This window comes from Pleurodeles waltl, chromosome 2_1, assembly GCF_031143425.1.
Source record: "Pleurodeles waltl isolate 20211129_DDA chromosome 2_1, aPleWal1.hap1.20221129, whole genome shotgun sequence".
Classification (NCBI taxonomy): Eukaryota; Metazoa; Chordata; class Amphibia; order Caudata; family Salamandridae; genus Pleurodeles; species Pleurodeles waltl.
In genome coordinates, this window is record NC_090438.1 from 120036812 (window position 1) to 120058185 (window position 21374).

At 44.4% G+C, this 21374-nt stretch overlaps 1 protein-coding gene across 1 annotated transcript in view; it reads left to right on the forward strand.

The window, feature by feature from the left end:
• The window catches only part of CAPN6 (calpain 6), a 415205-nt gene extending 394647 nt beyond the window's left edge, over positions 1–20558 (forward strand). Inside the window, exon 13 of the mRNA XM_069211381.1 lies at positions 15271–20558. Within this exon, the coding sequence (XP_069067482.1) occupies positions 15271–15453 (183 nt within the window). The 3' untranslated portion in view covers positions 15454–20558. The remainder of the gene's footprint in view (positions 1–15270) is intronic.
• The last annotated feature ends 816 nt before the right edge of the window (positions 20559–21374 follow it).

The following is a 21374-nucleotide window of genomic DNA, read 5'->3' on the forward strand; positions in this document are numbered from 1 at the left end:
TTAACAAGCAACCACAAAACAGAAAGGAAACAATTAGAAGCCTATCCATTCCCATGAGGGCTCATCTCACTGTTGCTCCACTGAAAGGTCATGTGCCTTGATGCAAAACTCTGTATAAATGCCAGGAACAATAAGCAATGACTTTTGAATGTGGTGACTGACACAACAAGCAAAGGCTGATCTCATTGCCCTTCTCTATGTAGGGGGCAAGAGCTAATGCTGTCTCTGGCAGATCTGACATCCCTGAGAGGGTACAAAATTTGAAAAAGGACAATATTTTGTCAGGGACTGGGAATAGCTGTACTATGATGCCTGCCTTTTTCAGCATAGATCTTGGACTATAGTAACAAAAGCTATAAAAACATAGCTGTGCACAGATGATGGTTAAACCAATGAGTGTCAATTTTATGAGTAACAGATATTATTCTGGTAATTCCAAAGAGAAAAAAATTAAACACAAGCCTCTGAACCATTCTGGACTGCCTTGTGTAACACACACACACACACAGTAAAACATAACTTATGAAGTACTGGGTTGTGAACCTGGACCATGGGGTCCTCTCGGATGGTGATGCAGTCTGACCAGGCCTCCTGTGTGTTGAAACAGGAATGTGCCTTGTGTAGAATGCAGCCAGGGGTGTAGCTTGTTTTCGAACAATATTACAGGCATACAATAGATTTGTTGGGGGCACTTAGAGACAGAAAACACAATATTTTGTAAACTAACCAATATTTTGGAAGATTTTTTAAAACAGAGAGTGAGAGTGTGTGTGCGATTTTGTCTGTGTGTATGTAACAATTCCTGGTGAAATCCGATAGACAACTCACCATACCCAATTGAAAGCATCTGTACCCAACTATTTACCAGAAAATACATTTAGTAGGGGGGTGTAACACCCCAGACACCCCCCCCTCACCCTTCGAATCTACGCCCATGAGTGACGCATGCTAGACAAGATTGCACCACTGGCTCAGCAGTGCTCCCAGGGGTCATGTCCAGCTGCAGTAAGGGGCACAGATCTTGTTTTAAATGTATCACTTAACACAGGAAAAAAGAACCAGTACTTAAAGTTACTATAAAAAAACAGAAATAAAGCACATTTTGAACCCACGTTTTCACTAAAGAGAAAGGAACTAATATATGTGGATGTGAACATGTGCATAGGCTTTGTGGGGTCACTCAAAGTGAATACAGCAATGGATAAACAGGGTGACTCATTGCCCCGTGCAGTATACTGCAAGTAGGCAAAAGCAACATGAAAATGATAATTCAACAGGATAATAGATGAAGCCTACTAGCAAAACCCTATTTCTATATGTATATTGTGTATGGATCTTTTGGGGGGAAAACAGTAGTCTGACCAGAGAAGCTAAAGGCCAGACCTAAAACTGGTACAGAAGCTGCGTTGTTGACCACTGTGGTAGCAACTCTTCCTACTTTCCTTTCAGCTCCGGACACATTTCTGTTTGGCAGCCTCATCTATTTTTTTTTTTTTTTTTAACCAAGTATTTCCTCAGTCTATATGTTACAATACAAGGGCTTTTGTAACAGTGATACAAAATGGTGCATCATGCAAATTGTGATATAGTGTTAAGTCACAAGTGAAGTTTGGCTATTGTTCTTTCTGAATGAGGGTGAGAGAGAGCACCCAAGCTTTGTTGGTGAAGAATGCCTACCCTCACCCACCCGCCTCCCCTCCCATCTACCACCATATCAGAGAGCAATATCCAAAGAGCAAAGATGATGTAAGTAGGAGCCAGGGGGTGTAGCCTGGTCAGTAAAATTGGTGGAAGGAGTGGAGGGGTGTGCTTTAGATTTCCCAACAGTCACGCTTGGACATCTTCTTAAAACATGATATGAGAAGCAGGACATGAGGGGAACTTAAGGGGCAGTGGAACGAGAGAAGAGGGTGGGGAAATTAAAACACAACTTTTTTTTAACTAATTAGCATTTTTAAGGGCTTCAAAACAGAGATGAGTGTGTGTGTGTGTGTTTTTGCCAGTCTGGACATGTAAAAGGCCTGGGTGAAATACAACAGACACTTCATCATACTGGACAGAAAGCCCTTTTACCCAGCTATTTACTACAGAATACAGAATACATATTTTAGGGGGCATAACACCCCAAGCACTCCCCACCCCTGAAGCTACACCCCTGGTAGGAGCATGTGCAAAAGTGATTGTGTATACTCACTTGAGCCTGTCACTCTATACTTGGGACTTGAAAATCTGGGACTGTGTTGAAAAATCTGGACGCCCTATTTACTGATACAGAAAGCAACGGTGCAGTGTGGTAGGGCAGAAAATCGCTAAGGAAAAACATCACACTTTGCAAAAAACATATAGGGGCAGATTTAAGTCACTAGTGCCTCCTTGTGCCACAATAGAGTCTTTTTTTTTTTTTAATTTAATGTGGCCCAATAAGGCAAAAATCGCTGCGGCAAAAATGATATAATTGCGCAATGCAATCATTGCACCACTTTGTAACCCCTTGTGCCACATTACGTGCATGACGTATCAATGCAGGGTTTTCCCCCATAGTGAGGTGGGGGGGTTTGAAAAAATGGGGTACAGAAATCTAAGAGTTCTTTGCGCCCTTTATTTTTACACTCTTAACGCCTGCTTAGAGCAAGTGTTAAAAGGAGGCACACCATTGTTCACAATGGGCCTCGATGGGCTTTGCAGGATTAGCGTCAACATTTTTTATGCTAATCCTGCAAAGCTTTGAACTAGGGTCAAAAATGTTGATGCTGGTTCCTTAACTACCGCCGTGGTGCGCCGTATCTTAGATATGGCGCACACATGGTTGTGTTAGGGGGCGCAAGAAAAATGGCGCTGCACTGGTTGCAGAGCCGCTTATCTTAAATCTGGCCCTTACTGCTTCATATTAAAGTGTGTGGTGCTCTTAAGTGCTCACATGGTGATACACAGAAGAACAGATACAGAGGGTCATTCTGACCCTGGCGGCCACGGGAGCACCGCCGACAGGCTGGCGGTGCTCCAATGAGCATTCTGACGCGGAGGTTCAGCCGCGGTCAGAAGCGGAAAGTCAGCAGTCTCCCGCTGACTTTCCGCTGCTCATTGGAATCCTCCATGGCTGCGGAGCGCGCTCCGCAGCCATGAGGATTCTGACCCCCCCTACCGCCATCCAGTTCATGGCGGGAAAGCCGCCATGAACAGGATGGCGGTAGGGGGGGTCGCGGGGCCCCTGGGGGCCCCTGCCGTGCCCATGCCAATGGCATGGGCACGGCAGGGGCCCCCATAAGAGGGCCCCAAAATGTATTTCACTGTCTGCCTTGCAGACAGTGAAATACGCGACGGGTGCAGTAGCACCCGTCGCACCTTCCCACTCGTGGGAAGGTCGTTTTCCCCTGGGCTGGCGGGCGGTTTAACTGGAACCGCCCGCCAGCCCAGGGGAAAACTCGTAATACCCGCCGCGGTCTTTTGACCGCGGCGCGGTAATTTGGAGGGCGGGATCCTGGCGGGCGGCCTCCGCCGCCCGCCAGGGTCATAATGAGGCCCACAGTGTGTAAAGAGGCAACAGAGCAGTACCTGTCATAATACAACTGTCAATACAGCAGTCACAATGTCGCTAGACTGCCAAGTCCGAGACTATTGCTGATTTTTTACAAACAATCGCAGTGTGCTGTTTTACCTTATCGACTGGTTCTCTTGTGATTCACAATTATTGTGATTTAAATTTTGAATCATTTACATCTCTGGCACATGGGACTGTTTTCTGTGTGTTAATTTCTCTGGTATCAGGTGTATTTGGAAAAGGCCGCAGCTGTTATTGCATAGATACCCTATTTAATGAGGCAAGTTTTAAAACCCAAGTAGATTGCAAAATTAGTACCGGAAGTGGGTTTATTTGCTAGAAATTTGCAGTAATGATTTTACCGCAAATTTATACCATTCCCTCCGAGGGTTCCCACAGACCAGGTGGTATTTCTGTGAGTGGTTTGAAAAGGTAAAGACTGGAGAAATTCAAACAAAAAAAGTCTTGTAGAGACAGTGCTAGAATACAGGACTGCGGATCCAATGTTTGCACCCTCTGTTCTAAATGTTCTAACAATTGTACGGGAAACGGCCTTAACAACGCGGACTGAGCCACGCATGCTGTTTCTACGCAAGCGGAACCACGCATGGACATGGAGTCTGCCTTAACCACGCATGTAGCTCTCCTCCATTGTCATTGTTCCTGGTAGATTCGACAGCAAAACAATTTGAGGGGAGGAGGAAAATATGGAATTAGTCAACAGCAAATAGGTCCAAAAAAACCCTCTCATCAAATTCCTGAATAATGCACTTGGAGTAGCCAACACAACTACCATAAGGATCTCTTTGACAGGACCATGCTTGGGGAAAAAGAAAAATCAGGGAGCACTCCTAGGCTGTGCAGCAATTCATCAGCTGAGGAGTAATGAGAGTCAGAAATAAATGATGTTAAGAAAAGAGGTGAGAGTCAATCAACACATCGGGGACAGAGAGAAGATGAGTCCTCTAACTAGACCTGGGCAAACTTTCAAGCACACCAAACTAACTGGAGTAATTTTGGTAATTCTGCGTTAATCGGTGATGCAGAGTCACCAATAACAATGTGATTACATCTGCTTGCGTAATTAAGAATAACTTGAGTGGAAAAGTTGTACCCCTAGAGCACATTTATGGAGCGTGAGCCTGATGAGTGTTGCATTTAGTGCTACTTTCTTACAGCAAAATGCATCCTCATGTCCAGTTTAGATGCTAGGGAGCATTTTTCACTAAGAACTGAGCGCTAAATGCCGGAGTAAGTTAGAAAAGAATCCTACCCCAAATGCACATTTAATGACAGCAAGTTGCTGCTCGTGCATTTAGCACCATTTCTTAGTGCAAATGAATCCTTGCGGCCACTTGGACACAAGGGGGCATTTTTGCATTAACATAACACTAAATGCAGAATTACTCTTTTTTTCATAACTCTGCAGTATCTTCCAGAATTTTGGGGTAATTCAATGTGATTACGCTACAAGGCAATTCCGGTTAACCCAGTGCTATCCTGGTGGAAGTGTTTGGTTCGTACTTGACATTAACTGATGCATTAAATGATACATGTGTCCCTGTGGTGGATTTTTTAGCGCCAGTGCTAAACTGTCCAATGAGCACCACTCAAAACTGCTTTTGATAAAAAAAAAATTAACCAAAACATATTTGTTTTTTTAAAAAGAAAAAGGGAGCACACTGCCTTGCATTCAAGCGGAAAATAGCCGCAAGGCATCATGGTAAATGCAGTCATCTAAATATAAATAGCGAGAATTTTTCAAAAAATTATTCACCCTAAGTAGGTGCAGTAGAAATCGCTGTAGAAAGTTCTTCACCTAAGGTAGGTGCAGCGAGTGCCGTATCTCTGGACACGTGTTTCTGGCTTTCGGCCTTCATCAGCAGAGAGCGTATGTAACTGAAGGGGTCTCTTGAAATGCCGCCAAACGTCTTCACAGGTTTTTGTACCACTCAGTAGGCGCACAGGTGCATCGCCAGTGCTCGTCAGCAAGAGGCTCGCAGGAGCCGTCATTTAGACATCCAAAAAGAAAAAGGGAGCACACTGCCTTGCATTCAAGCGGAAAATAACCCCCAGGCATCATGGTAAATGCAGTCATTTAGATATAAATAGCGAGAATTTTTCAAAAAAGTATTCACCCCAAGGAGGTGCAGCAAGTGCCGTATCGCTGTAGAAAGCTCTTCACCTAAGGTAGGTGCAGCGAGTGCCGTATCTCTGGACACGTGTTTCTGGCTTTCGGCCTTCATCAGCAGAGCGCATGTAACTGAAGGGGTCGCTTGAAATGCCGCCAAACGTCTTCACAGGTTTTTGTACCACTCAGTAGGCGCACAGGTGCATCGCCAGGGCTCGTCAGCAAGAGGCTCATGCGAGCCGTCATTTAGACATCCAATAAGAAAAAGGGAGCACACTGCCTTGCATTCAAGTGGAAAATAGCCCCAAGGCATCATGGTAAATGCAGTAATTTAAATATAAATAGCGAGAATTTTAAAAAAAATTATTCACCCTAAGTAGGTGCAGCAAGTGCTGTATCGCTGTAGAAAGTTCTTCACCTAAGGTAGGTGCAGCGAGTGCCGTATCTCTGGACACGTGTTTCTGGCTTTCGGCCTTCATCAGCAGAGAGCGTATGTAACTGAAGGGGTCGCTTGAAATGCCGCCAAACGTCTTCACAGGTTTTTGTACCACTCAGTAGGCGCACAGGTGCATCGCCAGTGCTCGTCAGCAAGAGGCTCACGGGAGCTGTCATTTAGACATCCAAAAAGAAAAAGGGAGCACACTGCCTTGCATTCAAGTGGAAAATAGCCCCAAGGCATCATGGTAAATGCAGTCATTTAAATATAAATAGCGAGAATTTTTCAAAAAATGATTCACCCTAAGTAGGTGCAGCAAGTGCCGTATCGCTGTAGAAAGTTCTTCACCTAAGGTAGGTGCAGCGAGGGCCGTATCTCTGGACACGTGTTTCTGGCTTTTGGCCTTCATCAGCAGAGAGCGTATGTAACTGAAGGGGTCGCTTGAAATGCCACCAAACGTCTTGATAGGTTTCTGTACCACTCAGTAGGCGCACAGGTGCATCGCCAGTGCTCGTCAGCAAGAGGCTCACAGGAGCCGTCATTTAGACATCCAAAAAGAAAAAGGGAGCACACTGCCTTGCATTCAAGCGGAAAATAGCCCCAAGGCATCATGGTAAATGCAGTCATTTAAATATAAATAGCGAGAATTTTTAAAAAAATGATTCACCCTAAGTAGGTGCAGCAAGTGCTGTATCGCTGTAGAAAGTTCTTCACCTAAGGTAGGTGCAGCGAGTGCCGTATCTCTGGACACGTGTTTCTGGCTTTCGGCCTTCATCAGCAGAGAGCGTATGTAACTGAAGGGGTCTCTTGAAATGCCGCCAAACGTCTTCACAGGTTTTTGTACCACTCAGTAGGCGCACAGGTGCATCGCCAGTGCTCGTCAGCAAGAGGCTCACGGGAGCCGTCATTTAGACATCCAAAAAGAAAAAGGGAGCACACTGCCTTGCATTCAAGCGGAAAATAACCCCCAGGCATCATGGTAAATGCAGTCATTTAAATATAAATAGCGAGAATTTTTCAAAAAAGTATTCACCCTAAGGAGGTGCAGCAAGTGCCGTATCGCTGTAGAAGGTTCTTCACCTAAGGTAGGTGCAGCGAGTGCCGTATCTCTGGACACGTGTTTCTGGCTTTCGGCCTTCATCAGCAGAGAGCGTATGTAACTGAAGGGGTCGCTTGAAATGCCGCCAAACGTCTTCACAGATTTTTGTACCACTCAGAAGGCGCACAGGTGCATCGCCAGTGCTCGTCAGCAAGAGGCTCACGGGAGCCGTCATTTAGACATTCAAAAATAAAAAGGGAGCACACTGCCTTGCCTTCTAGCAGAAAATAGCCCCAAGGCATCATAGTAAATGCAGTCATTTAAATAGAAATAGCGAGAATTTTTCAAAAACTTATTCACCCTAAGTAGGTGCAGCAAGTGCTGTATTGCTGTAGAAAGTTCTTCACCTAAGGTAGGTGCAGCGAGTGCCGTATCTCTGGACACGTGTTTCTTGCTTTCGGCCTTCATCAGCAGAGAGCGTATGTAACTGAAGGGGTCGCTTGAAATGCCGCCAAACGTCTTCACAGGTTTTTGTACCACTCAGTAGGCGCACAGGTGCATCGCCAGTGCTCGTCAGCAAGAGGCTCACGGGAGCCGTCATTTAGACATCCAAAAAGAAAAAGGGAGCACACTGCCTTGCATTCAAGCAGAAAATAGCCCCAATGCATCATGGTAAATGCAGTCATTTAAATATAAATAGCGAGAATTTTTCAAAAAAGTATTCACCCTAAGGAGGTGCAGCAAGTGCCGTATCGCTGTAGAAAGTTATTCACCTAAGGTAGGTGCAACGAGTGCCGTATCTCTGGACACGTGTTTCTGGCTTTCGTCCTTCATCAGCAGAGCGTATCTAACTGAAGGGGTCGCTTGAAATGCCGCCAAACGTCTTCACAGGTTTTTGTACCACTCAGTAGGCGCACAGGTGCATCGTCAGTGCTCGTCAGCAAGAGGCTCACGGGAGCCGTCATTTAGACATCCAAAAAGAAAAAGGGAGCCCACTGCCTTGCATTCAAGCGGAAATTAGCCCCAAGACATCATGGTAAATGCAGTCATTTAAATATAAATAGCGAGAATTTTTAAAAAAATGATTCACCCTAAGTAGGTGCAGCAAGTGCTGTATCGCTGTAGAAAGTTCTTCACCTAAGGTAGGTGCAGCAAGTACCGTATCTCTGGACACGTGTTTCTGGCTTTCGGTCTTCATCAGCAGAGAGCGTATGTAACTGAAGGGGTCGCTTGAAATGCGGCCAAACTTCTTCACAGGTTTTTGTACCACTCAGTAGGCGCACAGGTGCATCGCCAGGGCTCGTCAGCAAGAGGCTCACGGGAGCCATCATTTAGACATCCAAAAAGAAAAAGGGAGCACACTGCCTTACATTCAAGCGGAAAATAGCCCCAAGGCATCATGGTAAATGCAGTCATTTAAATAGAAATAGCGAGAATTTTTCAAAAAATGATTCACCCTAAGTAGGTGCAGCAAGTGCCGTATCGCTGTAGAAAGTTCTTCACCTAAGGTAGGTACAGCGAGTGCCGTATCTCTGGACACGTGTTTCTGGCTTTCGGCCTTCATCAGCAGAGAGCGTAAGTAACTGAAGGGGTCTCTTGAAATGCCGCCAAACGTCTTCACAGGTTTTTGTACCACTCAGTAGGCGCACAGGTGCATCGCCAGTGCTCGTCAGCAAGAGGCTCATGGGAGCCGTCATTTAGACATCCAAAAAGAAAAAGGGAGCACACTGCCTTGCATTCAAGCGGAAAATAGCCCCAAGGCATCATGGTAAGTGCAGTCATTTAAATATAAATAGCGAGAATTTTTCAAAAAATGATTCACCCTAAGTAGGTGCAGCAAGTGCCGTATCGCTGTAGAAAGTTCTTCACCTAAGGTAGGTGCAGCGAGTGCCGTATCTCTGGACATGTGTTTCTGGCTTTCAGCCTTCATCAGCAGAGAGCGTATGTAACTGAAGGGGTCGCTTGAAATGCCGCCAAACGTCTTCACAGGTTTTTGTACCACTCAGTAGGCGCACAGGTGCATCGCCAGTGCTCGTCAGCAAGAGGCTCACGAGAGCCGTCATTTAGACATCCAAAAAGAAAAAGGGAGCACACTGCCTTGCATTCAAGCGGAAAATAGCCACAAGGCATCATGGTAAATGCAGTCATCTAAATATAAATAGCGAGAATTTTTCAAAAAATTATTCACCCTAAGTAGGTGCAGCAAGTGCTGTATCGCTGTAGAAAGTTCTTCACCTAAGGTAGGTGCAGCGAGTGCCGTATCTCTGGACACGTGTTTCTGGCTTTCGGCCTTCATCAGCAGAGAGCGTATGTAACTGAAGGGGTCGCTTGAAATGCTGCCAAACGTCTTCACAGGTTTTTGTACCACTAGGTAGGCGCATAGGTGCATCGCCAGTGCTCGTCAGCAAGAGGCACATGGGAGCCGTCATTTAGACATCCAAAAAGAAAAAGAACGCACACTGCCTTGCAATCAGGCAGAAAATTGCCCCAAGGCATCATGGTAAATGCAGTTATTTAAATATAAATAGCGAGAATTTTTTTTTTAATTATTCACCCTAAGTAGGTGCAGCAAGTGCTGTATCGCTGTAGAAAGTTCTTCACCTAAGGTAGGTGCAGCGAGTGCCGTATCTCTGGACACGTGTTTCTGGCTTTCGCCCTTCATCAGCAGAGAGCGTATGTAACTGAAGGGGTCGCTTGAAATGCCGTCAAACGTCTTCACAGGTTTTTGTACCACTCAGTAGGCGCACAGGTGCATCGCCAGTGCTCGTCAGCAAGAGGCTCACGGGAGCCGTCATTTAGACATCCAAAAAGAAAAAGGGAGCACATTGCCTTGCATTCAAGCAGAAAATAGCCCAATGCATCATGGTAAATACAGTCATTTAAATATAAATAGCGAGAATTTTTCAAAAAATTATTCACTCTAAGTAGGTGCAGCAAGTGCCGTATCGCTGTAGAAAGTTCTTCACCTAAGGTAGGTGCAGCGAAGGCCGTATCTCTGGACACGTGTTTCTGGCTTTTGGCCTTCATCAGCAGAGAGCGTATGTAACTGAAGGGGTCACTTGAAATGCCGCCAAACGTCTTCATAGGTTTCTGTACCACTCAGTAGGCGCACAGGTGCATCGCCAGTGCTCGTCAGCAAGAGGCTCACGGGAGCCGTCATTTAGACATCAAAAAAGAAAAAGGGAGCACACTGCCTTGCATTCAAGCGGAAAATAACCCCCAGGCATCATGGTAAATGCAGTCATTTAAATATAAATAGCGAGAATTTTTCAAAAAAGTATTCACCCTAAGGAGGTGCAGCAAGTGCCGTATCGCTGTAGAAAGTTCTTCACCTAAGGTAGGTGCAGCGAGTGGCGTATCTCTGGACACGTGTTTCTGGCTTTCGCCCTTCATCAGCAGAGCGTATGTAACTGAAGGGGTCGTTTGAAATGCCGCCAAACGTCTTCACAGGTTTTTGTACCACTCAGTAGGCGCACAGGTGCATCGCCAGGTCTCGTCAGCAAGAGGCTCACGGGAGCCGTCATTTAGACATCCAAAAAGAAAAAGGGAGCACACTGCCTTGCATTCAAGCGGAAAATAGCCCCAAGGCATCATGGTAAATGCAGTCATTTAAATATAAATAGCGAGAATTTAAAAAAAAATGATTCACCCTAAGTAGGTGCAGCAAGTGCTGTATCGCTGTAGAAAGTTCTTCACCTAAGGTAGGTGCAGCGAGTGCCGTATCTCTGGACACGTGTTTCTGGCTTTCGGCCTTCATCAGCAGAGAGCGTATGTAACTGAAGGGGTCTCTTGAAATGCCGCCAAACGTCTTCACAGGTTTTTGTACCACTCAGTAGGCGCACAGGTGCATCGCCAGTGCTCGTCAGCAAGAGGCTCACGGGAGCCGTCATTTAGACATCCAAAAAGAAAAAGGGAGCACACTGCCTTGCATTCAAGCGGAAAATAACCCCCAGGCATCATGGTAAATGCAGTCATTTAGATATAAATAGCGAGAAATTTTCAAAAAAGTATTCACCCTAAGGAGGTGCAGCAAGTGCCGTATCGCTGTAGAAAGTTCTTCACCTAAGGTAGGTGCAGCGAGTGCCGTATCTCTGGACACGTGTTTCTGGCTTTCGGCCTTCATCAGCAGAGCGCATGTAACTGAAGGGGTCACTTGAAATGCCGCCAAACGTCTTCACAGGTTTTTGTACCACTCAGTAGGCGCACAGGTGCATCGCCAGGGCTCATCAGCAAGAGGCTCACGGGAGCCGTCATTTAGACATCCAAAAAGAAAAAGGGAGCACACTGCCTTGCATTCAAGTGGAAAATAGCCCCAAGGCATCATGGTAAATGCAGTCATTTAAATATAAATAGCGAGAATTTTTCAAAAAATTATTCACCCTAAGTAGGTGCAGCAAGTGCTGTATCGCTGTAGAAAGTTCTTCACCTAAGGTAGGTGCAGCGAGTGCCGTATCTCTGGACACGTGTTTCTGGCTTTCGGCCTTCATCAGCAGAGAGCGTATGTAACTGAAAGGGTCGCTTGAAATGCCGCCAAACGTCTTCACAGGTTTTTGTACCACTCAGTAGGCGCACAGGTGCATCGCCAGTGCTCGTCAGCAAGAGGCTCACGGGAGCCGTCATTTAGACATCCAAAAAGAAAAAGGGAGCACACTGCCTTGCATTCAAGCAGAAAATAGCCCCAATGCATCATGGTAAATGCAGTCATTTAAATATAAATAGCGAGAATTTTTCAAAAAATTATTCACCCTAAGTAGGTGCAGCAAGTGCCGTATCGCTGTAGAAAGTTCTTCACCTAAGGTAGGTGCAGCGAGGGCCGTATCTCTGGACACGTGTTTCTGGCTTTTGGCCTTCATCAGCAGAGAGCGTATGTAACTGAAGGGGTCGCTTGAGATGCCGCCAAACGTCTTCATATGTTTCTGTACCACTCAGTAGGCGCACAGGTGCATCGCCAGTGCTTGTCAGCAAGAGGCTCACGGGAGCCGTCATTTCGACATCCAAAAAGAAAAAGGGAGCACACTGCCTTGCATTCAAGCGGAAAATAACCCCCAGGCATCATGGTAAATGCAGTCATTTAAATATAAATAGCGAGAATTTTTCAAAAAAGTATACCCCCTAAGGAGGTACAGCAAGTGCCGTATCGCTGTAGAAAGTTCTTCACCTAAGGTAGGTGCAGCGAGTGGCGTATCTCTGGACACGTGTTTCTGGCTTTCGGCCTTCATCAGCAGAGAGTATGTAACTGAAGGGGTCGCTTGAAATGCCGCCAAACGTCTTCACAGGTTTTTGTACCACTCAGTAGGCACACAGGTGCATCGCCGGGGCTCGTCAGCAAGAGGCTCACGAGAGCCATCATTTAGACATCCAAAAAGAAAAAGGGAGCACACTGCCTTGCATTCAAGCGGAAAATAGCCCCAAGGCATCATGGTAAATGCAGTCATTTAAATATAAATAGCGAGAATTTTTCAAAAAAGTATTCACCCTAAGTCGGTGCAGCAAGTGCCGTATCGCTGTAGAAGGTTCTTCACCTAAGGTAGGTGCAGCGAGTGCCGTATCTCTGGACACGTGTTTCTGGTTTTCGGCCTTCATCAGCAGAGAGCGTATGTAACTGAAGGGGTTGCTTGAAATGCCGCCAAACGTCTTCACAGATTTTTGTACCACTCAGAAGGCGCACAGGTGCATCGCCAGTGCTCGTCAGCAAGAGGCTCACGGGAGCCGTCATTTAGACATCAAAAAAGAAAAAGGGAGCACACTGCCTTGCATTCTAGCGGAAAATAGCCCCAAGGCATCATGGTAAATGTAGTCATTTAAATATAAATAGCGAGAATTTTTCAAAAAATTATTCACCCTGAGAAGGTGCAGCAAGTGCTGTATCGCTGTAGAAAGTTCGTCACCTAAGGTAGGTGCAGCGAGTGCCGTATCTCTGGACATGTGTCTCTGGCTTTTGGCGGCATTTCAAGCGACCCCTTTGTCGAACATTTCTGATTTTCTATTTTTATAATTTTTCTGTATTTTGGTGGGAGTGTAGGACTAGTAGTTCAACAATTTACTTTAACATAATTGATTTGGGCATTGTAATCTTTGTTCTTTCACTACTTTATTATCTTTGTTGTGCACAGCCACCTACATCCTCACAAGCCCTTCCTGGCTCAGGGTCGGTGGGCGGTTTTGGGGTAATTTAGTTCTTAGGGGCTCAGGGCGGGGGGGAGTGTCGGGGTAGTTTACTTTTATGGGGTGGGTGTAGTATTTTTTTATGTTTAGGGCGGGTGGAGGGGTCGAGGTACTTTATTTTATAGCGGTGAGGGTGGGGGTGTTGGGATAGTTTTTTTCTTAGGCCGGATGGGGGGGTCGGGTAGTTTAGATATTAGGGGTGGGGGGCATTTTGGGCCTCAAGGCAGGTGGGGGGAGGTGTGATAGAACCACACATGCTGTTTTGCATGCTGTTTCCACACATGCCTTTACTAGGCATGCTTTTAAAATGAAATTTCATTGTAAAGGCATGTGTGGTAAAGGCATGTGTGGAAACAATGCGGCCGTTGTTCCAACCGCTTTGTTAAGGCATGCTGGGCCCATCATACAACCCTCAGATCCACAGTACAAAATATCCTCTCCTAGTAAGGTGGGAAGTTTTGATGATAGTTGTTGCAGTCTGGTGCCCTCTTGTGGTCAAGCAGTGGCGTAATGCAACTGTAGGGGGGCCACCTGCAAAGAACATGTATGGGGTCCCCTTCAGACTCACTCAGGCCAGGTGCTGTGCTGAGGAGGCCCCCTGGAGCTCAAGTGCCCTCAGCACCACAGGGGCTGCAGGGGGCCTTTGTTACACCAGTTTGGTCAGGATGTGGATGGCTGTCTCCAGTGGCCTTAAAGTACCACCAGCCTTGCATAGGAGTGAGTTGTTTGACTGTCCGGAGAGCGTGTTTAGTATTAAAAGGCCACGTCAGGCTGCTTGTTTCAGGCAGAAGCATGTGTATCTTCTGTCTTCACCTTACTAACTCGCCTGTTTACACAAAACCCTCAGACAAATACATGCTTGTGGGGGTTCTAAACATAGCTAGTACAAAATCGAGCAGTTTACTTTTGATTCACACCTATGTTTTTAACATCTTTTATTTACTTACTTTAAATAAAGTACATACTTACACTAGAGGTGGCGAGCCACTGACACCTCGAACCAGACTCAAGCTAATTATCTCAAACGCTTAGCATTTTGTCAGGTTATGTGTCAGCTTTCTCATTATGTATTGCTCCCAGACTTTGTGTAGGTGCTCGATCATATGTTTTTCAGAAAATGTTGCATAAACTACAGGCGAGTTTTACATCCTATGACTCAGGTTTGGTTTCTGCAGAAATAAATTCCAAAATGCTTTACTTAAGGTATGGGTACGTTTTTAAACGTGTATCCATCAATATGTGGGTTCTGTAGAGGCAACATGCAAAGTTCCAGATTTACTTGCTTAGGTTGTTAATAACAAATTGAAAATAATTGTATCATGGAATTCGAGACCCTCATATAGAGATGGCCAAAGTATTTATGGAATTACACAAACAGTAATAAAGTGATACAACACAAGAAAAACCCACACTAATTTAGAAAAATAAATGCAAGTGTAAAACCAATTTTGATTATTGTGTTATTGCAACTTGGAATCATGATATTACAAATACTTTGGCTTTAAAGCCTGAATAATATCAAGAAATTGTGTTTCCACACAGTCTTTTTCCTTTTAAATGTATAAAGTTAGCACCTATATTGTGCAGTGGATAACAGGCATGGCGATGGTATTATCCCTTTGCATGATGCAGTCAAACCACTTTTCTTAAAGCAAATTATTTTAAATATGCAAATTTGTTTAAATTTTTCACAACTCTAGATGACGACCGAAGACTTCTGTCCTTATTCTTTCAGAAGAGAAGCAACAGCTCTCCAGAATTAAATTTGCACCATATATTTTAAGCCCTAAAAAGTCTTTGTTGCTCACTTATAGCAGAGGCAGTGCATCAAAGAGCTGCAAGAAAACATTACTCACAAGTCTGCATCCTATGGCTGATATTATATTTCTGTGAACGCCTAAGGCAGCATTGGTATTCTGCTGAAATAACAGTATCTTGCCTGTCTTGAACTTTGTCTGTAGGTCTGGAACAGAAATGGTTGTTGCGACCAATTCCTTGGACAAGTGATGTTGACTGAATCGCCCAGCGACCCCAAAGAACTCCAGACCATTCCGCTCCAGGACAAAGCTGGCCAGGGAGCCGCTGAGATGCCAGGACGAATCAAGTTCAAGATGGTCTCCAGTGATGACCTGGAAGAGATGTGAATATCAAACGCCCGGCGGATTCAGACATGGCTCGGTCTATCTCCGGGGTGCCTGTACTCTACTACCCATGTGAATGATTCCTGGGTGAAGGCTGCAGGTTCCCATGGACACGTGGTTTAAGATTGATATATCTGAATGCAGAACCTTTGTTTCAGAGTCCTGATCAATGGAGACATGCACTGAAACAGCAGCAAACATGACAATGTACAAGTATGTTAATGCCTAAGTATGTCATTATTACTCTAGAGCTGCCCTACTAAAATGCTTCAGATATAACTTTAAATCCGACACTACAATACAGATGTAGCCCATGTCAGATGCTGTTGCTGAATTGTATTATGTTTTTCATATGATGTCTTAAGACCTTTGACAGCCGAATTTGCATGATTTATTGAATAATTATTTACATATTTGACAAATGGAGGCTTTGTTGGTAACTCAAACCAAAAAAGTTGTATGGATAAAAATGACTGAGCCACCTATGGGTCGTAGTTATCATTAGTACAGCAGGTGCAGTAGCACCTGGACCACGGGCAGCTGGGGGGAAGAGCCCCAGAGCACATCGATCATGGTTGCCTTTTACCACCTACAAGGGGTTTATGAGATCCATTTCCTAGCTTGTACTGGGGCCCATAGCCTCTTTCGATCTCACTGGAACATTGCCTCATCTTCACTCGATCACCCCTCGGTAGAATTCCATTTCACTGACTTTAGGTCAACTAACCATATACCAACTGGTCCTGACCCTGCTGAAAAAGAGCAATCTCGATTAATTGACAGTTCATGTCCTATGTGAGTGAGGGCACCAACAGCTGCAGGTAAGTTGTGGCCTTATTGGAACTCTCCTGGCAAGGTAATCCAAGTGCAGTATGCAATGTTCATCAGTCTAAAACTGACCAGTGCAGATATCAGCACATTTAGGCCCTTATTTATAGAACCTTAGCGTCGCCTTAGCGCCATTTATTTTGGTGCTAAAGCGGCACTAACATAACTCCATATTTATATTTTGACGCTAGACGCATCTAGCATCAAAATATTGGAGTTAACGCCATTTCTAGGATGCACGAAACGACCTTGTGTCAATGAGATGCAAGGTAGGCGTTCCTGTCCTAAAAATTACGCTAGCCCCCCCCAGCATCATATTTAACTCCCGACGCAGAAACAATGCGCAGGTGAGAGGCAGGCCTAAATAATGGTGCTAAGCCCAACTAGCACCATTACTTAATGCCTGGGCACAAAGATGCTCACCCCAAGCCCCAGCAACACCACCACCCACACAATAGGGACACTACAGGAGGAGGGAGTGAATCCCAGGTAAGTGTATGTGTCGTGTACCACTGGGGGCCCCTTACAAGGGTCCCCCTGCCTGGCACTGTGTATGTAGGGCTTGCCCAGGGGGACACTGGTCCCCTGTGGTGGGCATTGGGGTGGTGGACATGACTCCTGTCTATATGTGGACAGGAGTCATGTTTTTGGCTGCTTCTGTGTCAAAAAATTATGCTGGGCTGATTAGCGGCAGAAATTTTGTCGCTAACCAGCCTAAAGTCATTTTAGACTCACTAGTGCCATTTCCCCTAACACCGTCCAAAGGCTAGCGTCTTTTGTTTTTTTACACCAGCCATTCCTTAGCGCCATTGTGTATCATTTCATAAATATGGCCGGAGTTATAAAGAAGATGACACTCAACTGCGTTAGCGCAGTTTTATGCCATTTTCCATAATTACGGGTCTTAATTTTATGTAGAAACTGACTTTCCCATTCAATACCTTCACAATGCCGGCAAAGAGGTGTAAATCGAAAATTTTGTAAAATAGTTATTTGATAAATTTTTGCATATATTCAAACCAGTACAGATGTTACATGTTAAATACAATTTACAGAGATGGCGGTACTAAAATAAAGGCGAACTTTCATTCTTAGTATATAAAGGGAGGAATCACCCTCAAATGTGTAATAACCTGAGACCTCTTCTTTTCTAAAATTAATTGTTTTCAGGTATGTTAGTCCCACATGGTTCAGATGAAATGAGCTAAGACTACAGCACCAAGACTGCATTAGGTTATAACAGTAAAACCCACGACGAGCGTATGATATTCTAGATAAACATAACTGTAATCTCTATAGGTTCCAGAAAATTGGGACTTTAAGAAAGTCACAACGACTCAGATTATGAGCATCATTCTTTTATTCCACCATAAAAAAGCAGCAGGTTGAAAGTAATTTACCCCCAGCATCAGAACATAAACTTTTTATCACTCTACACTCCCTGGAGCACAGGCTCAAATTAAGTTCTCTCAACTGTTCACTCCTTGAAAACAATTTGCTTTCCACGTAATTTTTCTTAAAGTGTGGTGAAGAGGACCATTCCTGTGGATGGCCATAAAAATGAGACAAGTCAATTTAAAGCAGATTCTTTCTGCAACTACAGGTCAGTGGTGAGACCTCCAACTTCTGGCACATGCTTGTGTTTCCTAATCCCCCCAGTCAACCTCGTTTTTACATGTATGCTGGGGATACTTGGTAATGAGGCTAGTAGGACACCCGACTGCTCTCATCGATAGATTCTATAAAGGCAAAAAAGACAGGGGTCCTGGATGGGATGAAACTGGCTTAAGCTGGAAGCATCCAACACACATGCCGTGGTTGGGGGCTGTTAGAACCAATGGTCGCACAGTTTATGGCTTGTTGAACTAAGAAACTGTCTATTTCTACTCATGTTTAAGTTCAGTACTGACTTGTCCTCGATACTTCAGATGAATGCATTTTTGACATCTTTATAAAATTAGGTCTCTTCAATCGCATTCTTCATACCTGACCCTAGATGGTGAACACTTGCCAGTTACCCTCTTAGTAGTTCTTGTCTTGCAACGGGGACATTTGGGCCCTCATTTATGGGGTATGACAGATTAGTAGCGCAGCAAGTCATCTTGCTTACTCTGCCCTACGCCAAAGTGAATGGGCAGGAATGCACCGTATTTATGCAGTATGCTGCATTCCTGTCCTTTTCCCCTGCTTTGGTGCCTTTTCGTCAGCCGAGCGTCCACACAGACACCGGTGCCTCTGTTGCATACCTGTTTGGCACCTTCCTGCAGAAAAAACAATCCTGAGAAGTTTTTCCCTCTTTCATTGTGTGCTGCAGAATTTTTCTCCTTGTTACGCCTCACCTCGGGAGGCGTAGGGTTTTGGCGCATCACTTTGTTTATGTGATTGTGTAAATCTGGGGTAGTGTCGAAATCTATGAATGTTCCATGGGGAAACCCACCACAACGGCCATGGAACGCCTTCCTGGTGCACAGTAAGGCAACACAAGGACTTGCACTGCCTTGCCTTGTCTTACTCCATATCTATGAGGCCACGCTAAGCCACGCAAAGTATATGTTTATGCAGTCTGCGCCACCAGAGTGTAAAAAAAAAAGTGACGTTCCGGTGGCACACAAGGCTCATAAATATGCCCCTTAGTCACAAATGAAGAACATTCAGAGTGTAACAATCCAACTGTTTTTAACATCTCCAGAACTCTGCCCGGCAGTGGCTTAGCTCCAGAGGTTGCCACTAGAAGCAGGTTATATCTTCACAGCGAAGTGCATAGCATAAACTTTATAGTTTCTGAAAAATGAAGTAAAGCGGTACATTCCATCTCCCCTGCTCTGTTCTGCTGGTCTTCTCTAATTTTAAGCCCCTCTAGTACAGAGTCCAGTTAATAACCACCCTCCTCCATTTACAGTTCATAATTTCCTCTTGTGTTATCAGTTTCCGTCTGTCAGCCGTACAGAGCTTACATGTTCATAAGGCAAGAGAAGACAGCTGCCACGTGGTATCACCAGCAGGGGCAGCAAGCAGCACCATAGTGTATGTTCAAAGATGCAAACATGGGCTTATAATCAGGGTGCGCTACAGGCTAAAGGCTGGCTTGCCTGGGCCGATGTTAATTCCTGCACCGTTCTTGTTGTCCAAGCAGAACTAACACTTGAAAACACCAATCCACAGCTAACCAGCAAAACAACTTACCTAACTAAAATGCACTTATCATGGATTACCACTAAACTTTTTAAAATAAAAACAGAAAGGAAATGAGTACACTTAAAACTCTCTAAAGCAGACATAAGCATTTTCGTACTTCGTTTACAAAAGATTTGAACAAATCTTTTGAATATTTCCTTTTTTATGAGTGATGTTTGTCTCCTCAATCCTATGAGTACCGAAGACAGAGTTGATCGTGGGAGGCTCCATTTCACAAATGTTAATAATGGGCCCAATTCACAAAGGAGTCTTAGGTACATAAAATAAGCAATTTCTGCATCAAAAAATCCCAATCCTGATTCACAGTTAGGACATGCAGAATTGATGTTCCTAAAATGCACTTCTAAATGCACAAATGCTACCATGATGGTAAAATATCTGCATTAGGAACTCTGAGGTCAGAGGTAGGATGGTATATGTTCCTGGGTGATCACTATACAAAAGAAGTTGAACACCTAAGCAGTGACGTTTTACATGTAGTTTCCTCATAAACAGCCGGGGATCTCATCTAAAGAACCTTTCTAATAGGCAACAGCGAGACAACATCCCTATATGTACTGAGATTACATGTGGAAAAAGCACATTGCATCACTTTTATGTATACATTATTTTTGACATTGTGCAAATTTGGCGTGAGTAAATGTCATTATCTGTAGCACTCCAAGATTTCAAAGGCTGTTGTACGTTTACTGCATTGTTTCTGAATCCTAAAAAAATACTTTACTTCACATATAAGGGTAATCTTTCAGAACCAAATTTCTGACATTTAAAAAAAAGCGTGCTTTTTCTATCAGGTTCTAAGTTCACATCTCTTATACAACAGGGATAATTCTCTGGCTGAAGGCATTTTACTTTTGTTGAATATGAATGTGTATTGTGCATTATGTGTGTATCACATCGCTAAGTGACTTTGTGTTGAGATAACGTGGTAACTACCTGGGTAGGTATCACATAACCTTTGTTTTACATATTGTGCTAAACGTATTTCTCATGCCTGATGAATGCAGAGAATTTGTGCTCTTTTGCAAATCACCAATAACATTGTTAGAGTGTGTTTTGCATATTAATAAACAACTGGACTTATTAAATAGTAGTTCCTGCAGCAGTTTGTACTTCTGGGTGTGAGACCATGATTGTAAACACTGTACATTTCTGAGTTACACGTGGACTTAGGTATAATGGAATCCTTGTTAAACAGTAGGATACATTCTGCAGTGGTTCTACCTGGTGTCAGGAGCTCTGCCATTGGGCAGACGTCTTTGTTTAGGATCAAAGGATCCAGGTAAGAAGCTCATTGTGCCACTTGCCACATCACAGTCTCATGGCACTTCAACCACCAAAGTCTGTATGTGGAGCACTTAAACCCACGTGTTTTGCAAAACTTCTCGCCTCTAGGTTAGGCCACTGGGTAAAGCCATGAAGGCGGGGATCTAGACTTTTCTTAAATCATTCATTGTTAAAGGTCACTCTTTGGGCTGATGGCATGTCACTCCACAGCTTCATGCCTTGGGGCTGCAATTTCTTCTTTACCCCACACACAGCTTATCTGCTGGAAGCCAAAAAAGTGCTTGCAAATTTTAGATACTTGGGTCGGGTGTCTCATGAAGTGGAGTTTGCAAATATACACGAGGACCTCATAATATACTCTGAATAATGTATTTACTAATGGGTCGATGTCAGATATGGCTCTATCCAGGACCTACATAATAGTTTTATGGACAATACTGTGAGTGATTGAGTACACTCAGATCATCTTGATGATTGCTGCACTGTTCCAAGTTTTATTTGTCATTAATTAATTGATTGACCAAAATGTGAAAAGGACCATGCAGAAGCACTTTTGTCCACACTTTAACCCTGGTGATGGGAGATGTTATTCTGCCACAGGCAATGTTCCACCT